A 16,731-nucleotide genomic window follows, 5' to 3' on the forward strand; every position below is an offset into this window, starting at 1 on the left:
AATGTCTCACCCCCAGAAAGAGATGTCTCTGTTTCTCTGTGTCCCCTATAGTTATGTCTCTGCACATATATCATTACCAAGATGAGGTCTCTGCTTCCTTGTGTCGCCTATATCTCTGTCTCTGCACAGATATAATTAGCAAGAGGAGGTCTCTACACCAGCAGATGTCTCTGCTTCTCTGTGTCCCCTATATCTTTGTCTCTGAACATATATCATTACCAAGAAGAGCTCTCTGCACCAGCAGGAGATGTCTCTTCTTCCTTGTATCCATGTATATCTCTGTCTCTGCACATATATCATTACCAAGAAAAGATCTCACCACCAGAAAGAGATGTCTCATTTTCTCTATGTTGCCTATATCTCTGTCTCTGCACAGATATAATTAGCAGGAGGAGGTCTCTAGACCAGAAGTCTTTGCTTCTCTGTGTCCCCTATATCTTTGTCTCTGCACAGATATCATTACCAAGAAGAGGTCTAACCACCAGAAAGGGATGTCTCCGTTTCTCTGTGTCCCCTTTATCTTTGTATCTGCACATTGAAGAATACAAGAACAAGAAACATACGGGACTTTAACAGCAGTGGATTTATAAAACATTGTCATATATCTTTTATTTCCTTCATTAAGAAACAACAGTTAAAAAATATACATGCCTCTTCCCTTATACCAAGTTTCAGAAAGAGTTAATCAACATTGTTAGCATACATGGGCTGGATATATTGCACACATTACATATGATTAGATCATCCAACGCGTTTTGCAGACTGTGTCCGCTTCCTCAGGGATGTATTTGGTACAGCTACCGTAGTAGATGTATCAGCACTACAAAAAAACACATTAGGTACAGCTCTATTATATACATCAATTCTTCAATACAACCAAATTATTCTGTACATACCAAAGGATGTTGCATTCACCGGTATGCTTGCTCTCTTGGCATGAAGGTAGGCAAAAGGCAGAATTAATATCAATCTTAAAAATAAAATTGTATCTGCACGTATATCATTACCAAGAAGAGGTCTCCCCACCAGCAGGAGATGTCTCTGCTTCCTTGTGTCCCCTATATCTCTGTCTCTGAACGTATTTTTTTACCTATATCATTACCAAGAAGAGGTCTCCCCACCAGCAGGAGATGTCTCTGCTTCCTTGTGTCCCCTATATCTCTGTCTCTGAACGTATTTTTTTACCAAGAGGAGGTCTCTACGCCAGCCGGAGATGTCTCTGCAGTCCGAGTTGTACTCTGTGTGCCTTGAACTAGCGGATTATCTGATCAATGTCATTGATGGACAAAAACAGTGAGGTGTGAGGCAATCAGGCCGGATACATATTAGATCATTATAATACTTACCACTTCTTTGTGCACCATGCAGTGTTTTATGGTGGCTTAATGTGCATTAGAAGTGCAGCCAGTGAGGTGTGAGGCAATCAGGCCGGATACATATTAGATCATTATAATACTTACCACTTCTTTGTGCACCATGCAGTGTTTTATGGTGGCTTAATGTGCATTAGAAGTGCAGCCAACTCAGATAAAGGGTGCCATTAAATAATAAGACTTGATTGAAATACACTTTAAAGCAAATGGCATCAAAATTCAAAAAAAAAAATGTTTACCCCCATTAAAATATGAAATATGAAATAAAAGTTTTTGCTGGGCAATAAGGGAGATTTCTGTTGCAGTACCTCTATCTGCCACTAGATGCCCTCAGTTTAATGGTCAACATCCTTAAACTCACTTCCATAAACCCAGATCATCCAGGATCCGCCCCTAGCCTATGAATGGACAGTGAAAAGAAAATCAGTAGATTAAGGAACTCTTCCATTCTCTTCTCTCTCCACTCATCAGCGCATAAACTAATTGGCTCCTTGTGCTGCTTCTCTGGAGGATTTTAGGCTGCATGCATTATAAAAATACATTTTATCATATAGGATATCTATTAATTGTGTCTTTTATATCTGCTGAGAATTCAGCTGTAATTATAGTGCAGACCATTTCTAATCAGCTCCTCTCTCATTCCTCATATCAATTTTTTTCTCATTTAGATGGAAGGGTCAGATAAAGCGCCCCCCGATGGAGGAGCTATAGCCGCCATCACGCTATGGCCTAGTTAGGCAGAAGATACAATTAGCTTAATGATCGGAGAGCTCAGAAGACGCATTTGTCATGCGAGTCCGGCGCCTTCCCTGGTGTGACCCGGATGGAAAGCGTTTAGACACCTCGTTAAATCGACATGAAGGACGAGCGCTGCCATCGGTCGCATCAACCAGGCCACCGCACTTTAAATTGGATTGTCAGCGTTGGGGTGATGGGGGCAATCGACTAGTTATTAATCTTTGTATTTCATCCCAGCCTGACGGGGTGATTGGTGGCCAGTCGCTGCAGGGGCTGAGAAGGGAATTTGTTTCCTTGTAGGGAAAATGTTTTTTGCATACTTACCTGCAGCTGCCCTGGAAATAACACTTCATCTATCTATAGGTGACCTTCCCAAATCCATACACCTGTAACTGGCTCCCAAACAAAAATGGCGTCCCCGGCAATAGCCCTGGACTTATTGCACCAGAGCTGTCCGCACACCAATTTACCCCCAGACATTATTCTAAAGGGTTTTATGAAGCCAGCTCTTTATCACTATGGCAGTGGCAGCCCCCTTCAGTAAAATCATCCAATAGGGGAAAGATATTAGGAAATAAAAAGCAATGAGAAATGTATAAATATTCGGTGAATGCTTCCTGATACTTTGGGGCAATCGGAGATTCCTGGGATTGATATCCTCTGAGATTCCTTGGATTCCATGGCCATGGCCACTTTATTAGGTCTAGTGGCCACAAGGGGGCGAACATGAGCTCGGTGACATTCATAGGTTGCTCAGCTGGTATTAAAGGAGCCATTTATGAAATGCCCATGCCAGGGCCACGGCCACTTCCTGCCCCCCCCCCCCCCCTTATAGCCATGTCTAAAGGTTCTAGTGTTACAAGATTCAAGCTGTTTATTGAGCGGGAACCCCATGGAGGCCCTGCGCCAATACACCATCAGTCTCAACCAATTATTAATATTATTAAACAGGATTTATATAGCGCCAACATATTACGCAGCGCTGTACATTAACCAATGGCACTGGACTATCTGATGCCAGTTTCTGCCCCCCAAATCATGTTGATCACACCACTAACATTTTACTAATCCCCCATTTTCTGGTTTTGGTGCCCCCTTGTGTCAATTTCAAGTCATTGCGACCACCGGTCATTACGGGGCCACAGCTGCACCAATAAACCCATCGAATGATTTATCAGACATTGGTTGGACATTGGGGTCCCCATCATAGCCAGACGATGCATTTCCTTTATTATTGATATCTCCCAAATATTGCCCCCCCCCCCCAGTGATTGATCCATTCAGCTAATAAATAATTCCCATTGTCTGTCCTCTGATTAGCATTGCACCGGGAGCAGCTGCATGGAGGAACTCCACTGTCTACCTGTTTACTTACTTCCTCATAAAAAGAGTAAATTTGTTTGACAACTTCTGTCTTTCTTGAAGCCAAGCTGACTATCACTTATAATATTATTTTCTAGCAGAAACTCCTCTATGTGGCTCTTTATCAAACTCTCTAAGACCTTTCTAACTATGGACATTAAACTAACCGGTCTGTAGTTACCTGGTAATGACTTTTCTCCCTTTTTGAAGATAGGAGCCACATTGGACTTACGCTAATCCATCGGTACCTTGCCAGTGACCAAAGAGTCTCTAAAAATTGGAAATAATGGCTTTGAAATAACTGATCTCAGCTCTTTGAGCACACGTGGATGTAATCCATCAGGTCCCGGTGCTTTGTCTACCTTAATTTTTCCCAGTTGTTTCTCAATCTTATCAATTCTGTCACACACAGGGAACAAATCCTGTTGTCTTATCCTGAGCATTGCTACCTAAAGAAAATCTCCAGGTAGAACAGATAAGTGCCCCTCCTACAATGAGTAGTTTGTGTCTCTGCCCCTCCCACAATGGGGAGATTCCCCCCAGTAGTTTGTGTCTGGGTTTATGGGTATGTAGGGAATATAGTGGAAGGGGCCTGTAATATGGAGAAGGGAACTGAATATTGACCCATAAAGGTGCCCATTGGTTCAGTGGGCACTCTCCGATTTTCTGTGCAAGTCAGGAATGCAAAGTGTCACCATTGTGGGGGGCAGAGACACAAACTACTGGGGGGAAATTTCATTATCCAGCATTTTGGGGCCCCTTTTGTTCTTCTTGAATATCTGTGGATCCGGAAGTTAGGGCAGGGAGATGACATTAGCAACCAATCAGAGACAAGCGACCACTTTTAATAGCTCAGATGAGAATGAATGTAAAATCTTTGCTTTAATGGGAGCCTCAAACAACCAATCACATGACGTGTATTTGAGTTCACTCTCCAATCAGAATAATGCTTGAAGCTTTAAAATGGAGACCCGCCTACCCCACATGTGAGTTCTTTATGTACAAATCTCCATTTCATTCAAAAACTCAGCCCCGCCCTCTCCTTCCTCCTAAACCTCCTTTCTATTGGTCCTTTCATGTGACAAGCAGGCTCATCACCCAATAAGGAGGCTTGAGATCTGTGAGCGGGCGGAGCCTGGTACTACTTTTACAAAAAAAAAAAATCAAGATTTGTGTATAATTTTAGCCGCTTCTATGTCTGGACCTACTAATGGCTTGGAAATGGATCGGAGTGAAGGTAAGTGACCTCGGCTTGTCTTATATAATATCAAATGCTCTGACAATTGCTCAGCAGCTCCTATGGAAGACCATTCCACATCTTTACAGCTCTTACAGTTAAGAATCCTTCCAGCAGTGTGATATTTGTATAGTGAATGCATTGGAAATGTTACAATGTATCATTCGTATGATTGTGCAAATTTTTAATCTATTTAAATCATAAAGATTTCCTGTGAAGCAGGACTTCACAATCTGTTTTTTTTTTTAGCTTTTACTGTAAAGAAACCTTCCTCTGCTAAAAAAAAAAAAAAATCTGTGTCTATTTGCATGCAGCGTTTTTACGTTGAGATTAGGCCACGCCCCTTCTCTGGATATAAATGAATCTCAATGGAGGCAGCGGATGGGACATTTTTTATGTGCTGAGGTCACTAAGGGCCGTTTCCCAGGCACAATTACTGGAGGCGTAAAGCTGATTCCCTTAAGGGCCACTTACCACCAGCAGATGAGGGGGAGGGGAGGTCAGGGATGTCATTGGAAGCCCCTGAGGGCAGTGATCTGGGGGGAGCGATGGGCAGTGAATGTGTAGATGAATGTCAGGGTAGTGGGCGTACGGTCCAGCTGGCAGCACTTTGCCGTGGCGATTCATTTGCACTATCATGCCGGTTTAGCTCAGCCTGGTAGAAGGAGCCGCAGCGCGTGTATAATTCATGGCCTGTACGTATCATGTGCATTATCTGTCTGTATCATACTTACCCCGGCCGCACCGCCTGACGTCAGCCATGTCACAGGTCATGTGACTGAGCGTACGGGCACAGCATGGCGATGCCAGGAGCCGTGAGAATCGAGGGGTAGGAGGGGCGGATCTATAAACTATATTCCAAGACAATATAAAATCTGATTTTTATTCTAATATTTATCGGTTTCTAATATCTAATCAATAATATAATCTATATATCATGACTTGGCAATGTCATAGGGTCATGTGACATGGCATGGCTTGGGCGGGCACAGCATGATGGTGACAAGAGAATCCCTAAAACTAGAATGTAATCCAATCCAGAATCTATATCTAATCAATAATCTGATCTCTATCTATCATCTTTATATATGGGGTCATGTGACAGGGCGGGCATTGTATGGGCGTGGCATGACGATGCCAGGAGTCATGTGACCAAATCAGATTGGGGGGGGGGGATCTTTATAACTGGAATATATAATCTGATCTAGATTCTATAATTTATTCCAAATCTAATCAATATTAGAATCTCTATAATCTATATAATATGATTGGTCATACGGTCATGTGACAGGGCGTGGTTTATATGGGCGGGCACAGCTCGATGGTGCCAGGAGCCATGTGACAGGAGAATTGAGGGTGGGGATTAATCTAATCCAATATATAATGTCTAATCAATAATCTCTATCCTATAATCTGTATATTGTGACTTTCCCAATGCCACGGGGTCATGTGACTGGGCATGGGTGGGCACAGCCCGAGGGTGCCAGGATCCATGTGACAGGGTGGGGGGGATCTATGTACCTGGAATCCAGTCTGTCATTTTATTATTATCTCATATTGAATCTATAATCTATATATTTGTGAATGTTACGTGGTCATGTGATAATCTATAATTAATATTTGCCGATGTGGAATTTATTACAGCAGCTGACAAAGGGGAATTGAGAATGGGCCCCATTGTTACGTTGTCACCTATCGATAAAGCTGGGTAATTTTGTACACTCACATGGGCTTCCCTAAGATGTTGTCCCAGGGACAGGTTCCCTTTAACACAGCCATGTCCTTGTATCCTGGCCTATTTCTCGGAGAATCCCTGACCACTCCGGCCCCTCCCAGGTTTATCTGGACCGTCTTCACGCCGTGTCACACACTGTGAAGAGTGGCGATGGGGGAAGGGGGGAGATGACAGCTTTCTCGATATCTCCCAGGAAGGTGACACCATTAAGAGCCTTTGTGTCATATCACCAACCTGCTAAGAGGGCCGTAGGCGGGAAAAGTGCAAGGAGAAGCTGGAGGAGGCCCCCTGAGACGCCAGGCGATGAGTCAGGGCCACGATCTGCAGTATTTCCTGCGACGAAGGAAGATTTATCTTCAAATCACTGAATTGGATTTAATCGGGGAGGAGGGGAGGTGTGGCCTTATCAGAATATGGGTTTCAGTACAACCCCCCCATACTATTATTGAGAGGAGGAGGTGTTATGTAGTCCTGTTCTGGAGTGACAACGCTGCTCGTAAAGTGAGTGAGTGTTGTCACCGTAGTGTGGTTGTGTGCTACTGATACTTATTGAAGTGAAGGTGTTCGGTGTTGACTTTGAATTTGGTGACCCGATATATTCTAGCTATGTCTTCGGAATGTTGATCCCACCAACCTAAGGCCCCTCTCATCACTCCATAGGGCATGTGGCCCTTGGTCACAGAGCTGACGCTTACTCCTTTGTGTCTTACAGGATGCCTGGCCACAGACACCGAGGAACGCCTCGTGGAGTACCTGCTCAGTCCAAGCCGCTACAACAAGCTCATCCGGCCAGCCACCAATGGTTCGGAACAGGTCACTGTACAGCTGATGGTGTCCCTGGCCCAGCTCATCAGCGTGGTAAGTCGGATGGCCAAGATGGGTTAACCGGTTGGCATTAGGAGAGGTTGGTGGTCAGATGGGTGCGCGGCCACTCGGCAAACATTAACTAATCAGAAGCTCCACTAGGTGGCCGTAGTTGGGAAGTTCCAAGGTTATTAGACATTGGAAATACTAATTGGTCTTCTTTGGGGTCTTGGTGCCATACTGGTGGCTTCAGTGATACAGGTGGGTAGATGGTCTTCAGTGATACAGGTGGGTAGATGGCCTTCAGTGATACAGGTGGGTAGATGGTATTGGATGAAACAGGATGTGTAGGTAAATGGTATCCGGTCATACAGGACAGGTAGGTGGATGGCCCTGGGAGATATAGGAAGGGTAGGTAGATGGTCTCAGGTTATTCAGGATGGATAGATTGAAGATGATTCTCAATGATAAAAGACAGGTATGTAGATAGTCCCAGGTGATACAGGATGGGTAGGTAGATGGCCTCAAGTGATACAGGGTAGGTGGGTAGATGGTCTCAAGTGATAAAGGACAGGTCAGTAAATGGCTCTAGGTGATGAAGAATGGGTAGGTAGACAGTCCCAGGTGATACAGGACAGGTAGGTAGATATTCTAAGGTGATACAGGACAGGTAGGTACATAGTCTCAAGTGCTACAGGAGAGGTAGGTAGATTGTCTCAGGTGATACAGGACAGGTATGAAGATCGTCCCATGTGATCGAGGACAGGTATGTAGATGGTCTCAGGTGATACAGGACAGGTATGTAGAACAGGTATATAGATGGTCTCAGGTGGTACAGGACAGGTATATAGATGGTCTCAGGGGATACAGGACAGGTATGTAGATGGTCTCAGGTGATACCGGACAGGTATGTAGATGGTCTCAGGTGATACCGGACAGGTATGTAGATGGTCTCAGGTGGTACAGGGCAGGTATGTAGATGGTCCTGGGTGGTACAGGACAGGTATAAATATGTTCTCAGGATACAGGACAGGTATGTTTATGGTCTTAGATGATACAGGACAAGTATTCAGATGGACTCAGGTGACATAGGACAGGTATGTAGATGGACTCAGGTGACATAGGACAGGTATGTAGATGGTCCCAGGTGATACGGGACAGGTATATAGACGATCTCAGGAGATACAAGACATGTATGTAGACAGTCTCAGGTAATACAGGACAGGTATGTTGATGGTCTCAGATGATACAGGATAAGTATGTTCTGTAGATGGTCTCGGGTGATACAGAACAGGTATGCAGATGGACTCAGGTGACATAGGACAGGTATGTAGATGGTCCCAGGTGATACGGGTCAGGTAGGTCCCATTACCGGAACCATTTCTCCAGGAAGCCCCCAAAGCATCACGAAAACTACAACAAGCTCACAAAGTTTGTACTTTAGATTGTTATGATGAATTTATAATCGTGTGCCATACATAACCAGATTCTCTTTGCTTCCAGCATGAACGGGAACAGATAATGACCACCAACGTTTGGCTGACTCAGGTAAACCAATCTTTGTAAATCATTATCATTCCGGAGATCCCACCAGTCATCTCAGAAAGGTTAACGGCAGGGCACAGGGTGGGTGATCACCAATGCCATGGCTTCCTGAGGACGGCCGTCACTGCTTTGTATCACTTATATAATTGTCCTTCAACACCACAAGGAGAACCGTCCTAAATCTCCCGGCGCTGGGACGAAGGCGGCATCTCTTGATGCGTTTTCTCCATCAGTCGGACAATTCCTTGGTAATCTATTTTAAGAGGATTTGTAATCCCCTTGTTCTTTGGATTGATATCGGTTTTCGTGTTATCACTCATCTTAATTGCGTTGGGCGGATGGAGTTTGTGATGTGATGGATTTGGATCTTTCCAGGATCTACGTACTTTGCTGTAGAAAATGTTTTACTTTTTTAATTACTCTCAGCAGCCTGGTTTTCCTCCAATGGAGGATGTGTTCCGGAGATGAGTTCAGGTCAAAGTAGTGCCTGTGCCTAGGAAGTGAAGGTGGTCAGGTCGTAGAAGTGGAAGTAGAACCCTAGCCAATATTATAAGTTTATTCTGTCCATCCTAAAGTAATGGATGTTGCATCATCCTGGAAATTCTAAGCCACCTCCTAAGACTAATTATGGTGGTACTGATGAAACCAAAGGGGAACCAAAATTTGTTGCACACTTTTGAACTTGGTGTCGTTCTGATGGTGAATTTCCAGAACTCATTTACAGATAGATGAAGTTCCATTGAGATGTTCTACCCCAACCAATAGGTGTTGAGTATTGATACCTTGGACAAGGTGGTCATTTCTTTGGTCTTGGTGATGCTCAAACATCCAACACCGACCATGCCCCCTTCAGTCTCCTTTTCACCGTGGCTCCTTGTAATAGCCAAGCACATATGGCAACCACAATCCATGGTTCAATTTAGCTGGCTTTGTAGCTTTGAAATGCCCCATCCACTGTCCGTTATTTTGCGCCAATGGACATGACAATGGTATTTAACATGGTGACATTGTCTGAACTTTTTTCTTTTACATTTCAGGAATGGGAGGACTACCGGCTGACGTGGAACCCTGCTGAGTTTGACAACATGAAGAAAGTGCGTCTACCTTCCAAACACATCTGGTTGCCGGATGTTGTCCTCTACAACAAGTAAGTGCGCCCCATGCAGGGTCATACTGCACAGGCCAGCTGGAAAGAACATGTAGCATGATATTGCTAAAGGGCTTGAAGGAACATTGAAAAAGAGCTGAGCAATGGGATAGGGAGATGAGGTGACCACCTTGCATAGAAAGATGAGGGCGGTGGTTGGAGGGTTGAAAAGGACAAACTAGCAGTTCAAAGCTCCTAGTAAGAGGCACTTTGAGAGCTGTATGGTCATGAATATTCATCTATGGTATGCCAGATGTATGACTATGTGTGTTTAGCTATGGTATGCCAGCTGTATGGCCATTAATATTCCTCTATCGTATGAGAGCTGTATGACCATGAATATTCCTCTATGGTATGCCAGCTTTGTGGTCATGATTGTTCCTCTATGGTGTGCCAGTTGTATGACTATGTATGTTTAGCTATGGTATGCCAACTGTATGGCCATGAATGAACCTCTATGGTTTGCCAGTTGTATGAACATGAATATTCCTCTATGGTATGCCAGTTGTATGGCCATGAATATTCCTCTATGGTTTGCCAGATGTATGGCCATGAATATTCCTCTATGGTATGTGTATGGCCATGAATATTCCTCTATGGTATGCCAGCTGTATGGCCATGAATGAACCTCTATGGTTTGCCAGTTGTATGAACATGAATATTCCTCTATGGTATGCCAACTATATGACCATGAATGTTCCTCTATGGTATGCCAGTTGTATGGCCATGATTATTCCTCTATGGTATGCCAGCTGTATGGTCATGATTGTTCCTCTGTGGTATGCCAACTGTATGGCCATGAATGTTCCTCTATGGTATGTCAGATGTATGATCATGTATGTTCCTCTATGGTATGCCAACTGTATGACCATAAATGTTCCTCTATGGTATGCCAGCTGTATGACCATGAATGTTCCTCTATGGTATGCCAGCTGTATGGCCATTAATATTCCTCTATCGTATGAGAGCTGTATGACCATGAATATTCTTCTATGGTATGCCAGTTGTATGGTCATGATTGTTCCTCTATGGTGTGCCAGATGTATGACCATGTATGTTTAGCTATGGTATGCCAGCTGTATGGCCATGAATGAACCTCTATGGTTTGCCAGTTGTATGAACATGAATGTTCCTCTATGGTATGCCAACTGTATGACCATTGATATTCCTCTATGGTATGCCAGCTGTATGGCCATGAATGAACCTCTATGGTTTGCCAGTTGTATGGCCATGAATATTCCTCTATGGTATGCCAACTGTATGACCATAAATGTTCCTCTATGGTATGCCAGTTGTATGGCCATGTATGTTTAGCTATGGTATGCCCGCTGTTTGGCCATGAATGAACCTCTATGGTTTGCCAGTTGTATGACCATAAATGTTCCTCTATGGTATGCCAACTGTATGACCATTGATATTCCTCTATGGTTTGCCAGTTGCATGACCATGAATATTCCTCTATGGTGTGCCAACTGTATGACCATGAATGTGCCAACTGTATGACCATTGATATTCCTCTATGGTTTGCCAGTTGCATGACCATGAATATTCCTCTATGGTGTGCCAACTGTATGACCATGAATGTTCCTCTATGGTGTGCCAACTGTATGACAATGAATATTCCTCTATGGTATGTCAGATATATGATCATGTATGTTCCTCTATGGTATGTCAGATGTATGATTCTGATTGGCTGTGTTGGCTAGCTGTACGTTGCACCCTATAGGTGACTCTACTGTTGCTCTAACCTCTTGTTTTCTTTCGGCAGTGCCGACGGCATGTATGAGGTGTCCTTCTACTCCAACGCTGTTGTGTCATATGATGGAAGCATCTTTTGGTTGCCTCCAGCCATCTACAAGAGCGCCTGTAAAATAGAAGTCAAACACTTCCCCTTTGACCAGCAGAATTGCACCATGAAATTTCGATCATGGACTTATGACCGGACCGAGATTGACCTCGTGTTAAAGAGCGATGTGGCCAGTCTAGATGACTTCACTCCTAGTGGCGAATGGGACATCATCGCACTTCCAGGGAGGAGGAACGAGAATCCAGATGACCCTTCTTATGTAGATATCACTTATGACTTTATCATCCGCCGCAAACCTCTGTTCTACACCATCAATCTCATCATCCCGTGTATCCTGATCACGTCATTGGCTATTCTCGTCTTCTATCTTCCCTCGGACTGTGGGGAAAAAATGACTTTGTGCATCTCCGTCTTGCTGGCCCTCACTGTCTTCTTGCTTTTGATTTCCAAGATTGTGCCACCCACTTCACTCGATGTGCCGTTAGTCGGCAAGTACTTGATGTTCACCATGGTTCTGGTCACCTTCTCCATCGTGACCAGCGTCTGCGTGTTAAACGTTCACCACCGTTCTCCCACCACCCACACCATGCCGCCGTGGGTCAAGGTGGTGTTTCTAGACAAACTGCCCACTTTGCTGTTCATGAAGCAGCCCCGGCAGAACTGTGCCCGCCAGAGGCTGCGCCAACAGAGGCAGAACCAAGAGAGAGCCACGGGGAGCTTCTTCCTCCGAGACAGCGCCAAATCTTGTACCTGCTATGTGAACCAGGCCACGGTGAAGAAATATGGGGGGCAGCTCCCCGATTTACCTGAGGGAGTCAATGGCTTCCGGGATCGGCAGGGAAAAGTCCGGCAGTGTCTCTGTGGCCTGGAGGAGGCGGTGGAAGGGGTACGCTTCATTGCCGATCACATGAAGAGTGAGGATGATGACCAGAGTGTAAGTAGATCCTTTTGGTGGCACTCTTCTTCATCCTTCATAGTGTACATGACACTCTCCCCCATATCTTGTCAAGGGTAGTGGTAAAGTTTTGGGGTCAAAGTTAGGGGTTCAAGGTCAGAGGTAGGGTTTTAGAGTCAAGGTTTGGACTTAAATCTGAACCCTATAAGCATTTTGGCCTGATAGCAGTTTATTGTCATTTTGGGAAAGAGGTGGCTTTTGAAAATTGTGAAAATTTACAAAAAAATGGACTAGCAAGGTACTGATAGATTACATCCACGTGTCCTCAAAGAGCTGAGCTCAGTTATTTCAAAGCCATTATTTCTAATTTTTAGAGACTCTATGGTCACTAGCAAGGTACCGATGGATTGTCGTAAGTCCAGTGTGGCTCCTTCAAAAAGGGAGCAAAGCCATTGCCAGGTAACTACAGACCCATTAGTTTAATGTCCATAGTTGGAAAGGTCCTAGAGAGTTTGATAAAGAACCACATAGAGGAGTTTCTGCTAGAAAATAATATTATAAGTGATGGCTTCAAGAAAGACAGAAGTTGTAAAACAAATTTACTCTCTTTTTATGAGGAAGTAAGTAAACAGGTAGACAGTGGAGTAGCAGTTGATATAGTGTACTTGGACTTAAGAAAAAGCTGGATGATTTCTAGAAGCACAGAATATAACTGGGGATTAAGGATTTAACGTAAAGATAACAGAGACTGCTGATCCAGGGAACATCCGATTGTCTCATGGGATCAGGAAGGAATTTTTTTCCCTGTTGAAGTAAATTGTACCCGGGGTTTTTTTGCCTTCCTCTGGACCAACTATGTATTATAGGGTTTTATATCTGGGATATGTTTATTTCCCTAGTGGTTGAACTTGATGCACTTATGTCTTTTTATAACCTAACTTACTATGTAATTCGGTGTCTTGCAGGTGAGCGAGGACTGGAAGTACGTTGCCATGGTAATCGACCGACTTTTCCTCTGGATCTTCGTATTCGTCTGCGTCTTCGGGACGATCGGCATGTTCCTGCAGCCCCTCTTCCAGAACTACACCTCAAACACATTACTACAACTGAATCACGCTGCCCCCACCACCAACTAAGGCTGCCGGAGGGCACACACACCATGCTGCAACCTAAACGTGACCGTAGGACGAAGAAAGAAAAACATGGATGCTCTTCCAGCCAAAACTATATCAAGATATCTTTTACGGAACCCAGGACGGACAAGAGATTCCCCCCAAAATTCCACCACGCAATGATCGAGACCCTGCCAAGACCTTGAGAATGGCCCCTGCGCGTTTACCTTTGTTCCATGCCAACATGGCATAGCGACGGCTCCCGAAAGAGAGGTCATCTTAAAGGGGGGGAAATCACTACTACAAGCAATAAAGCACGAGAGAATAGCTGTATCCAAAGCCATGAGGTCTCCCCCATACACCGGGGCCAAAATTCCATCTCAACCGAATATCGTCCCTGCGTGGCGTCGAGAGGGCAGGCCTCACCCAATGGCGACTTGTCTTATGACCGTGAACACAAAATATTTATTAATATGCACTGAACTATATAGGAATGTGTCCTGTAAAATATTTATTATGCAGATTTTATTATTTATTCGAGCTTCTATATACCCCCACCCCCCGATTTGTGTCCATTCTCACGGTTGCGATTAGGAATATTTTTGCACCAATTGTATTTTGAGATTAAACGGTTGAACATAAAAAATATGTGCTTGCAGGTTGGCCCAAGTCTCACCCACACACTGAGCGATATTTCCTGCCCAATCTGATGATTTGGCTTGTTCTGCCATTGGGAGTGCCAGGACTGGGATGGACTTAGCCGTATGACGACTGTAAATTTTATTTTTAAGATATTTTTTTTTTTTTTTTTTAGACGAGAAGCACAAGCTGTGCCCTATATAATTGTCTTACACTCCTTTATGAATCGACGCCTTCTGTCTCTCCTAGCACCAACTCTCAGGGGTCGGGCATACACTGTTCACTGCTGGTTCTCATGAAAACAATGAAAAAAAAAATGATTTGTATCAAAAACAAACTTGTCACCAGAATTTTATTTTCTTCTCATTGGCCAAAATTTACAAATACAATACAATGGGGGGAAATGATTGGAGGCAGGTTAAATAGTAGGGATAGATGGAAATTAATATGATGGAGGGGGTGGAGGGAAAAGATCAACAAGGCAACCAATCACCTGAAAATTTGGGGAAAGCCCTGATAAAGGAAGCTTTGCTTGTTTTGTTGAACGCCGACTTCCCTTTTTTTGGTTGATCATTCCCAGTGTCTTTTTTATTGAGTAGTTTGTGTCCCTACCCTTTCACACATGTATATAAAACTTCTATCTGAGATTTTGTAATTATTCATTAGATCTGAGAAGTGACACTGGAAGTCCCCTGAAACTTTCTAATTACTTAGAAGTCTCCAAGAAGCCCACATGTAATTTATTGAGCCACCCAAAAGAAATAATGAAAGATTGCTGACTGGTTTTGAAGTTTACAAAATAATGGAAGCATGCAACATACATTCCTCTACCTAATACACCACAGGTCCTCCTTGTACCTCCATAAACAGCTCTGACCCAATGTCGCCCTGCTGTTGGTGTTAATAGCATGGTACCACGTCATTGGTGTCAATGGTCAGCATGATGACCTGTTGTTGGCGTCAATAGCATGGTCCCCCATTGCTGACGTCAATAATGGGCAAGTCAAAATGGTGCTCCGTCGTGGGTGTCAGTGGTCAGCATGGCATCCCCATTGCTGGTGTCAAAGTTCTGCATGGTGCCCCATCGTTGGTTTCAATGGTCAGCATGACGCCCAATTGGTTAGTGTCAACCGTCAGCATGGTGTCCTGTCTTTGGTGTCAACCGTCAGCATGGTGTCCTGTCTTTGGTGTCAATAGTCAGCATGGCGCCCCATCGTTGGTGTCAACCGTCAGCATGGTGTCCCGTTTCAATAGTAGGAATAGTGGGCCACTGTTGGTGCTGTGGTCCTTATGGTGTCCTGTTGTTGGTATCAGTAGTCAGAATAGTGACCCACCAATAGGTAAAGCTATTCAGTGTTTACTGGCCTCTGTATATGCTTCATATCCCCGTGGATAGATGACATTGTGACCAGAATTATGCGGGCACTGACTGGCAGGGGATCATTCCACCCGAAGTGCCGGTTTGGGAACGTTGCCTGGCAGGATATTTTTTATCCCTAAAGGATGACCAAGAACAAAAGTTTATCATGTTGCAGGAGGAAGCTGAATTCGTTTTTTCCCTTACACTGAAACATTTGCAGAAAACACAGAAACAGTTACTTCTGTAAAAAGCCAATTTCTCCATCCATGCATGCAACAGAGGCAGTGTGAAGTCCGGCCAGGGTGACAACCATGGCTTCCTCTATAAGCACACAGAATGTGGTCACCCTGGGACAGGTATATTAGAGAAAATGAATGCAGCTGCCACATCTACAGACAGAAAAACTGCAACAGACATTTTCTGGGGGTTGAAATAAACTTCAACTGCAATTTTTGACCTATAGGATAACCTCAATATTGACCAAAAACAGCCAACCCTCCCCTATCTTTTTCCGACCCTCAAGAGCTGAAATACTTCTTTTGTTTCAATGCTTACAGCAAAGGCCAGTTTAGATTCCAAATATGCAATTCCTCCATCAATGAGTTCATTATTTAATGATTTTGTTATTTTTATCTGCAGCCAGAAATGGTTTCTGTAACTTCAGGGGATGCAATATATCTCAGGGTATTATTACACAGTATTTATATAGCGCCAACATATTACGCAGCGCTGTACAAAGTCACTAGCTTTCCCTCAAAGGACCTAATGTCCCTGTCATAGACTTATGTCATCACAGTTTAGTTCAATTTTGGAGGGGAAGCCAATTAACCTAACTGCATGTTTTTGGGATGTGGAAGGAAACTGGAGTACCGAGAGGCAACCCTCACAAACACGGAGAGGACCTGCAAACTCCATGCAGATAGAGCCCCGGCTGAGATTCCAACTTGGGACCCAGCGCTGCAAAGGCCAGAGTGCTA

General features: G+C 44.1%; 1 protein-coding gene across 2 annotated transcripts; it reads left to right on the forward strand.

The window, feature by feature from the left end:
• The first annotated feature begins 7,093 nt into the window (after window positions 1-7,093).
• On the forward strand, window positions 7,094-14,731 carry CHRNB2 (cholinergic receptor nicotinic beta 2 subunit). Of its 2 annotated transcripts, none has more exons than XM_072428517.1 (5): window positions 7,094-7,303; window positions 8,753-8,797; window positions 9,832-9,941; window positions 11,710-12,682; window positions 13,609-14,731. In XM_072428517.1, the coding sequence occupies exons 1-5, from the start codon at window positions 7,109-7,111 to the stop codon at window positions 13,777-13,779; spliced, it is 1,494 nt and encodes a 497-aa protein (XP_072284618.1). In that variant the 5' UTR covers window positions 7,094-7,108; the 3' UTR covers window positions 13,780-14,731. The 2 variants fall into 2 exon arrangements, with proteins under 2 accessions (XP_072284618.1, XP_072284619.1); XM_072428518.1 differs by lacking the exon at window positions 7,094-7,303 and adding an exon at window positions 7,507-8,047 and having other exon boundaries at window positions 8,125-8,797.
• The last annotated feature ends 2,000 nt before the right edge of the window (window positions 14,732-16,731 follow it).

This window comes from Pyxicephalus adspersus, chromosome 12 (assembly GCF_032062135.1).
Source record: "Pyxicephalus adspersus chromosome 12, UCB_Pads_2.0, whole genome shotgun sequence".
In the NCBI taxonomy this organism is placed as follows: domain Eukaryota; kingdom Metazoa; phylum Chordata; class Amphibia; order Anura; family Pyxicephalidae; genus Pyxicephalus; species Pyxicephalus adspersus.